Source organism: Clupea harengus, chromosome 8 (assembly GCF_900700415.2).
Source record: "Clupea harengus chromosome 8, Ch_v2.0.2, whole genome shotgun sequence".
Lineage (NCBI taxonomy): Eukaryota > Metazoa > Chordata > Actinopteri > Clupeiformes > Clupeidae > Clupea > Clupea harengus.
In genome coordinates this window covers 26,095,715-26,104,468 of record NC_045159.1, presented here as the reverse complement: position 1 = coordinate 26,104,468, position 8,754 = coordinate 26,095,715, and the positions used below count along the sequence as shown (strand labels likewise).

At 48.5% G+C, this 8,754-nt stretch overlaps 1 protein-coding gene across 7 annotated transcripts in view; it reads right to left on the bottom strand.

The window, feature by feature from the left end:
• mink1 (misshapen-like kinase 1) overlaps positions 1 to 8,754 on the bottom strand; it is a 38,630-nt gene continuing 29,876 nt past the window's right edge. For 3 of the 7 annotated variants that reach the window (XM_031572511.1, XM_042708574.1, XM_042708578.1), the window contains 15 exons: positions 8,582 to 8,685; positions 8,281 to 8,375; positions 7,640 to 7,663; positions 6,890 to 7,041; positions 6,090 to 6,219; positions 5,725 to 5,841; positions 5,215 to 5,323; positions 4,735 to 4,890; positions 4,442 to 4,585; positions 3,511 to 3,645; positions 3,043 to 3,143; positions 2,317 to 2,466; positions 1,111 to 1,270; positions 640 to 779; positions 1 to 383 (listed from right to left, as the gene is read on the bottom strand). In XM_031572511.1, the coding sequence (XP_031428371.1) occupies positions 300 to 383; positions 640 to 779; positions 1,111 to 1,270; positions 2,317 to 2,466; positions 3,043 to 3,143; positions 3,511 to 3,645; positions 4,442 to 4,585; positions 4,735 to 4,890; positions 5,215 to 5,323; positions 5,725 to 5,841; positions 6,090 to 6,219; positions 6,890 to 7,041; positions 7,640 to 7,663; positions 8,281 to 8,375; positions 8,582 to 8,685 (1,801 nt within the window). In that variant the 3' untranslated portion in view covers positions 1 to 299. The remainder of the gene's footprint in view (positions 384 to 639; positions 780 to 1,110; positions 1,271 to 2,316; positions 2,467 to 3,042; positions 3,144 to 3,510; positions 3,646 to 4,441; positions 4,586 to 4,734; positions 4,891 to 5,214; positions 5,324 to 5,724; positions 5,842 to 6,089; positions 6,220 to 6,889; positions 7,042 to 7,639; positions 7,664 to 8,280; positions 8,376 to 8,581; positions 8,686 to 8,754) is intronic. The other 4 variants (XM_042708576.1, XM_042708579.1, XM_042708575.1 and 1 more) reach the window with 3 other exon arrangements.

The window sequence follows — 8,754 nt, the reverse complement described above, 5'->3', positions numbered from 1 at the left end:
TGTGTGTGTGTGTGTGTGTGTGTGTGTACACACACTTGTATAAGAACTGTGAGGATACTGACAACATTATTTAGTTGGGTCCACATGTGTGTCTGTAATACAGCAGTGGCTGCACCCATTGGTTTTGAGCATATGCAAGCAACATTGTTAAACATTATGTCTGTGTGTGTGTGTCTGTGTGTGTGTGTGTGTGTGTGTGTGTACAGGCGTATGAAAAGAGGGCTTGTTTAGGAGTATAAGATAACCTCGAGGTCAAACACAGACAGCAGAGTGGAATGGCAGTGTCAGCTCCTTCCTGTTCACCAGTTCATGATGCAGTTCCTGTTCAGGGTCATGAAGTACACCTGACTACTGCCCCCGGAGCGCACGGAGGCGAAAAACACCTAGGAGGAGGGGGCAAGAAGGGGCCAAGAAGACCTGTCAGTCACTCACGTGTCCAGCACAGGTCAGTCATTCTAATGGAGTGTGGGGGTCTTGCGTTATATATTGTATACACTGAACATATATATACACATACAGCAGTTGTGTTCATTTGGCTGTATGGGAGTAGAAGTGTGTATGTGTGTATATGTGTGTGTGTATGTGTGTGTGTCGTGGGCGTTTGTACAGGTCTGTGTGTGTTAGGTGTGCTCGGCTCACCTTGTCGTTCCTCTCGCACAGGAACTTGAGCCTCTGCGCTCGCTTGTGCATGAAGACCCCGTCGAGGTGGCCCGTCTCCACGGCGCGGATCTCGATGGCCTTCTCTCCCCAGCCCATGATCTGGTTGGAGCAGATGTGAGCTACGGGGAAAGAAAGATGGGGAAAGTTGCTCAACTGAATCTGGACATCCTGGCCTGCATACGTATGTGTGTGTGTGTGTGTGTGTGTGTGTGTGTGTGTGTGTGTGTGTGTGTGTGTGTTCGTGTGTGTGTGTGTGTGTGGTCGTGTGTTCGTGTGTGTGTGTGTGTGTGTGTGTGTGTGTGTGTTTGTGTGTGTGTGTGTGTGTTCGTGTGTGTGTGTGTGTGTGGTCGTGTGTTCGTGTGTGTGTGTGTGTGTGTGTGTGTGTGTGTGTTTGTGTGTGTGTGTGTGTGTTCGTGTGTGTGTGTGTGTGTGTGTGTGTGAGGGACTCACCCACAGAGGTGGGCATCTCCCCCCACTGCAGCACCACATCCTTGATGATCCTGCCATAGGTGTTGACGTAGACGCCTTCGTCCTCGTAGCAGAGCAGCATCTCCATCCCATCAGAGCTGGGCAGGAACACGATGGCGTGAGGAGTCACTTGACTCTGAATCTAAGGGATGGAGAGAGAGAGAGAGAGAGAGAGAGAGAGAGAGAGGGGGGGGGGGGGGGGGGGGGGACGGAGAGAGAGAGAGAGGGGGGAGGCAGAGAGAGAGAGAGAGAGAGAGAGAGAGAGAGTGTGTGTTATGGTATGGAATGACACAACTGGGTTTACATATTCAGTTACAGAAAAGAAACAAAAAACAACATTTTCTACCAGTGATCCAGGAATGATCTTTATTTAAATCAAGAAAATAAAAAAAGCTTTACTATAGCTAACCGTACCTATGGTTTACAGACTTCAACCAGTGACGAAAAGAGTGCACATTGGGTTAGTGTGCATCTAATATGCCATTCACACAGAACAATAATACAGAAAAATAAAAGTGTTTAAAAGAAAAAACTAAATATGTTGTGGGGGTAGTGGGATTTCAAGCAAACCTGAAATGGAGGTCAACATAGAAGAGCTCAAGCAGCACATACTACATTGTAAAGGTTAAGGAAGAACATTTGTAAGAAAGTTCACTTTATACAGAAAGAGAAAATAATATCTTATATATCTCTGAATCGGCCTTTAATTTGTTTAAGCTCCAGAACTTCATCACTGTGTTTCTGTTTAATCGGTTGAGTCAGTTCAGTCAGCTCTTCACCCAGTTGAGTTTACCGGTTAACTCATGTGCAAACAGGATCTGTGCTTCATCTGTCAAATTCCTTCCCTGGGCCTAGAATCTCCCTCTCACCACATTGAAAGTAGCCACGAATAAGCAACATGTCAGAAGCACACAACCAGGTGCTGGATTAATGGGAAGGGAAACCCAGAAATCTACTTTGTTACTATATTGCTTATTTAAAATTGAAATGACTCCTCGTTTCACTGTTTCTAGATCAGATTGGACCTTCTTTTTTTTTTAAGGCTGAAGGGTGCGTATTTGCATGTGCTGAAATTCATGACATTTCATCACATCGGGGCTAGTTAATTAGGCTAAAGCCAATCTGAAGGCCACCACCATTTCAACCGTCATGTTTCAGTGTTTTTAGCTGCTGTGAGTGACGACTTACATGCACAGGGATGTAAATGTCGTAGTTGTTCCCAGAATCCACGTCGATGGCATGGAAGCCGGCGGTGGAGCCGTAGATGACCTTAAGCCTCTGCCCCTCCTCCACCGTCAGGTCCACCAACACGGGTCTGTGGGGCAGGTCACCGAAAGACTGGAGGAAGAGGGGAAGATAGGGGGATGAAAGGAGGAGAGAGAGAGAGAGAGAGCGGCGGGTAGGAAGGTCAGAAGGAGGAGGGGGTGAGAGAGAGAGAGAGAGAGAGAGAGAGAGAGAGAGAGGGAGAGGGAGAGAGAGAGAGAGAGAGAGAGAAAGAGAGAGAGAGAGCGGCGGGTAGGAAGGTCAGAAGGAGGAGGGGGTGAGCGAGAGAGAGAGAGAGAGAGAAAAGGAGAAATATAAAAATACAGAGCAAGGGAGAAGGAGGGAGAGAGTGATGGACACAGAAAGCGAGAAGGAGAAAGATTGAGAAATCGAGAGAGGGAGAAGGAGCGTGATCAAAGGAAAGAGAGAGAGAGAGAGAAAGAATTAAAAGAAAAGAGAGAGAGCATGGAAAGAAAGCGTGGAATAGGATTTTAGTGTTCAGTCAACTCTCTTTTAAAACTGGCCACTAAAAATGTCAAATGAGCAAGCAGGACAGGTAACTCGAAACCCATTCTGCTGTAATGTATGCCACACAGAGCCTAGTGCAGACAGACCAGGTGAACATCATCAAAAGCAGAAACCCATCCCAACCTTGAAAGCCATGAATTTGTGATAAGGCTTGGGAGCCCAGGCGTACACCTCCACTGCATTCTTCAAAGCGATGACCAGAAACTTGATTCGCTCGTACTTCACTGTGGACAGAAGCACACAGGCACGTCTCAGCTGTCATCTCCTACACTCCAACGCTCCTTCCAAACTTATAATAAATAATAAAATACTGGCATGTTATTATCGTTTAGTCTTGGAATAAATTCAATCATTCTACGGCATATTTTTGCAAAACAGTACTTGTATGTTTTAATAAAGTTCACATAAATATAAGGTAATTAAAAGAACTCTTTGATGTTCAGAGTGTTTGCATTAGAGTGGTGTCAAAGTGTAAGGTGCTGAGACCATATCTCCTCTCTTTCTCTTTTTCTCTCTCTCCCTCTCTCCCTCCCTCCATCCCTCCATCCCTCCCTCTCTCCCTCCATCCATCCCTCTCTCCGCCTCACTCACCGACTTTATAGTGCACACAGCCCTCCATCTCCCCAACAGTGGTCCAGCCCTGTTTCTTCTCCACCTCGGGGTCGTTGTGCAGGATCTTATTGCGGAGCCAGGCCAGGTAGTACACGCGCACTTTATTCTTCTTCCCTGGGAGGGGGGGGGGAGAGTGAGGGGGGGCGTGTGAATCTCCTGAGCAGTGCGGCGAGAGGGAAGATGGCTACTTACGGGCTACATGCCACTACTGCTTCCTGGTTATGACTGGAAATACAGAGGAAGACCTACCTAGATACCTAGGGTTTATACAATCAGATTTATACAAGACAGTACGTTTGTGTGGGAAAAAAATTATCATTAAAAAAATATACAAAACCTCAATATGTAATGTAATGTGCATAGTGAAGGGATGCAGAGTTCGAGAGCAGAAACTTAGGTGAGCAATTATGTGGAGTAAGTTGAGCGGTGGGACACTGCCAAGACGAAAATAACATAACATACGCTGGCAAATTGTCCATCCTGTTGGTGAGTATGGTCAACACATGGCACAGTTGGGAGCAGATGCAAGAATGTGTTGCGTGTGTCTGGGTGTGTCTTAGTGCGATTGTGCGCGGATGTGTGTGTGTGTGTGCGGATGTGTGAGTGTGTGTATGTGTGTGTGTGCGGATGTGTGTGTGTGTGCGGATGTGTGTGTGTGTGTGTGTGTGTGTGTGTGTGTGCGCGTGTGCGGATGTGTGTGTGTGCGGATGTGTGCGTGTGTGTGTGTGTGTGTGTGTGTGTGTGTGCGCGGATGTGTGCGTGTGTGCGGATGTGTGTGTGTGTGTGTGTGTGTGTGTGTGTGTGTGTGTGTGTGGATGTGTGCGTGTGTGTGTGTGTGTGTGTGCGGATGTGTGCGTGTGTGTGCGGATGTGAGAGAGAGAGAGACAAACAGCCAGATTGTAAAGTGGACCTGATATAGTGATGAGCAGGTTGAGTCCCTCCAGGACGTCCATCTGCTGGAATCTGCGCGAGTTGATGAGGGGGTAGACTTTGCCCTGACCGCTACGGTCCAACAGTTTCAGACCGTTCTCGGTGCCGACCAGCAGGTTCACACCTACAGCAAAACCCCAAAACACACACACACACGGAACCAGTTCAGTTACACACAATATAAGCACAATAAATAACCAAAGCTTCCGCACATAGACACCTGGACCATGAAGTACGCGCAAACGCACACGCATCACGCACACGCCAACTCACCCCACAGAGCAGCGCACAGGATCTCGGCGTTGAAGCGCTTCTTGTATTTGCGGATCTCTGGCGTGTCGCTGTGGGGTCGAGTGTTGGTCGGGTTCACGTTCACCATGGATCCCTTGCGCACCTCCGCCTTCAGCTGCTCGAACCTCGACCCCAGGGCTGGAAGCACAGGGAGGTTTGTGGTTTACAACAGGGGTCAGAAAACAAACAAACAGAAAGAAAAAAAACAACATATTGTCCCTTTAATACCCACAATCTGATTTGATTGTGGGTATTAAAGGGACAATATGTTTTTTTTTTTCTTTCTGTTTGTTTGTTTTCTAAGGCCAGTAAAAGGCCAGTAGGATTTTAACTAGGGAGGTATGACGTATAATACCCGGCAGATTATCTCATTCAATCATGACTATTGTCAGCTTTTTGGAACCTGACACGATGAGCCGCTCCATAACACAGCTCTTATCCGTCCAGATGAACAGTACTCACTTCCTGGGATGGACTCCCCCGAGCCGCCTTGTGGATGGTACATTCCCAGATCCACAAAAGTAGTAAAGGAGGACTTCCCAGACGCCTTGACCAGACCTCGTGACTGATACTAAGAACACAAGACACAAGAATCACATCACTGGTTTATCATTCATGGGGATTTGTGTCTCGTCAAGGAGGGAAAGTGCTATCTGGTGTGTAAGCAAGTGCTCTTGGTTAGCCTCCATCTATTCATGTCCCCTATATATATTCGTCACGTGATTAAAAGGTAAAAGGTAGGCCGAGTATGTAGCACTGCCATCCAAAGTGACCTAACCTGCAGTGATCCTAATCGAACCCCAGTCATCCGCCAACAGCGGTGACACTAACCACAGCACCACCACACCGCAGCACAACACTAATGATGCAAACTACAGTCGAAACAAAAATAAAAGAGTGAGACACAAAGTCCTCCGGTGACGGAGAGAGAGAGAGAGAGTGGCTAGAGCTCGCTCCGCTAGGCTGACTCACGTCGTAGGCCGAGTCCTTCCCCGGCGAGGAGTGGGACGTGGAGTCGGTGGGGGAGTGGGAGGGCTGGACCACGTCGGGCAGGTTTGTGTAGCCGTTATGGCTACGCTTCTCGGGAGTCTGACACACAGAGGGACAAATATGCGGTCGGCACACATGTTCACGCCACCTGCTGGATCCAGCAGAACCAGAACCACCAAAGGACTGACCATGACCACACGTCAGGCATGAGTCCCAGCTGTCATGCTCAGGCTCAAATAGCTATAGTAGACAGACAGGCAATGCTGTGGTCAACATACAAAAGGCACGCACACGCGCACACACGCACGCGCACACACGCGCGCACACACACACACACTGAAACTTACTCGCTGCACCAGCATGGTCTGGTCCCCGTATCCTCCGGCGCGCTCCTCCTCTCTCCCCTCACCCTCCTCCTCCTCCTCTTCCTCGTGGACCACCATGGTGTTCACTGAGTCTGTGTCTGCATCCCGCGGGCTGGACAGGCAAAGAGGACACCAGGAGGAGTGGGGTTAACACAGAGAACTAGAACCTGGGAATGGGCAGCCAACATGATGACTCTTTCTTGCTTGAAACACTTAGGATATCATTCTCTGTCTCTAGCTACCAGCACACTCTAGTTTTCAGCCTCTCTCTCTCTCTACCAGTTTTCAGCCTCTCTCTCTCTCTACCAGTTTTCAGCCTCTCTCTCTCTCTCTCTCTTCCAGTTCTTAGCCTCTCTCTCTCTCTCTCAGTTTTCAGCCTCTCTCTCTCTCTTCCAGTTCTTAGCCTCTCTCTCTCTCTCTTCCAGTTCAGCCTCTCTCTCTGTTTCTCTTCCAGTTCTCTCTCTCTCTCTCTCTCTCTCTCTCTCTCTCTCTCTCTCTCTCTCTCTCTCTCTCTCTCTCTCTCTCTCTCAGTTTTCAGCCTCTCTCTCTCTCTCTCTTCCAGTTCTTAGCCTCTCTCTCTCTCTACCAGTTTTCAGACTCTCTCTCTGTTTCTCTTCCAGTTCTTAGCCTCTCTCTCTCTCTACCAGTTTTCAGACTCTCTCTCTGTTTCTCTTCCAGTTCTTAGCCTCTCTCTCTCTCTACCAGTTTTCAGACTCTCTCTCTGTTTCTCTTCCAGTTTTTAGCCCCTCCCTCTCTCTCTTCCCTGGGTTCTTCCCCCTCACCGGTCAGTTGGGCTCTCCTCCTCCTCGGGTCCCTCTCCACTCTCGCTCTCCTCGCTGCTCTCGCTGCTCTCGGAGGATGAGGAGTAGTCGTTGGCCTTCACTGGGGGTCTGGGTTGCTCCTCAGCCCGCTCCTTAGCGTACAGCCCGTGGTCCTGACACACACACACACACACAGACACACAAAACACACACACAAAACACACACACACAAAAGACACATCCAGTAAGAGCAATGTATGGACTTTTTGAAAAAATGGTTCAAAGCTCCCAAAATTAAATGTCCGTGCAAAAAACAAATGTAGTCATCAGACACGGGCTGAAGGACATGCAAACAGCACCAAGAGAGGGGATTCACACCGGATAATCTGATTTGCAGTGCATTCAGGGTCATTTGGGGTCGCTGTACGGATGTTTTCAAACACCAAAGTATGTGGCATGCAGAGGCACAGCCACACACACACACACACACACACACACACACACACACACACACACACACACACACACACAGGCATGTGCTTGGGCACACACTCACACAAGAGCTTGCGCTTGGACACACACACACACACATGAACGAGCATGTGCTTGGACACACACACACACACACACAAAAGAGCTTGCACTTGGAAACACACACACACACACACACACACACACAAACACGCATACAAGAGCCTGTGCTTGCACACACACACACGCAACAGCTTGCATTTGGACACACACACACACCGGACACAACTGGTTACTGACCTCTCCTATAGCTCGCTTATAACTCTGGGCATCACAGATGGGGAGTTTGGTACAGAGGTGGAGGGGGAGTAGGAGGGAGTTATTAAGAAAGGCGGGGGGTGTCAGTGAAGGTCAGGGCACAGAGGAAGAGGTGCAAATGACAGCAATCCCAAAACAGAAAGAGAGAGAGCGAGAGAGAGCGAGAGAGAGAGAGAGAGAGGAGGGGAAAGGGGCAGAAGAGGAGGTTAGTGAAAGATAGTGCGATAGTGAAAAGGATGAAGAGTTTCACAGGCTACAGGGAAGTTGAGCCTGCAGTAGACTGACTAGAGGGAATTGACAAAACCCCCAGACCATCTCTATCTCGTCTACATCTAGCACAGCTACAAAATGACAGAATTTGAAAAAAAATACTGCGAAATATTGAGATATATATATACATATGTTTAGATTTATGTATCTAAAATAGGAGCAATAATGTAGTTACATTTATTAAGAATAATTACTAAAATGATAAAAAAAAAAAAAAAAAAAAAAAAACATTGAACAAACTGAATTTGAACAACCAAATTTTGCTAACTACAGCTGAGTGTCTACAACCTGAGAGAACAGCCCCATGGCAGGGGGAGGGAGGCTGGGAGAGGGAGGGAGGCGCTCAGACATACCGCTGGGCGACTGGGGCGCGAGGAGGTGCGCGACTCTCCTGGCTTGTGCCGCCCGTCATGGTGGAGGATGGGAGACGAATCCATTTTGGAGGAGCCTGGAGGAGGGGGGGGGAAGAAAAAAAAAAAAAAGAGAAAAATCTTATAAACATACACAACAACAACATGACACCCCTAGGCACACAAACACACACACACACACACACACCTCAGCTGCCTGATCTGTACACATGCACAAACACACAAACACACACACGTACACCTCAGCTGCCTGATCTGTACACATGCACAAACACACACTGACCGAGGATGTGGTGTCGCTCCAGGGAGCCTGTCTGTGGCAGGTTGGCCACCACACTCATGCTGTCTCCCCTCTCCCAGCGGTCATTGCGGCTCAGGTCCGGGTTACTGCCAAAGAGGAAGCCCAATTAGCTCAGCATCGTGTCACAACACACACACACACACACACACACACCT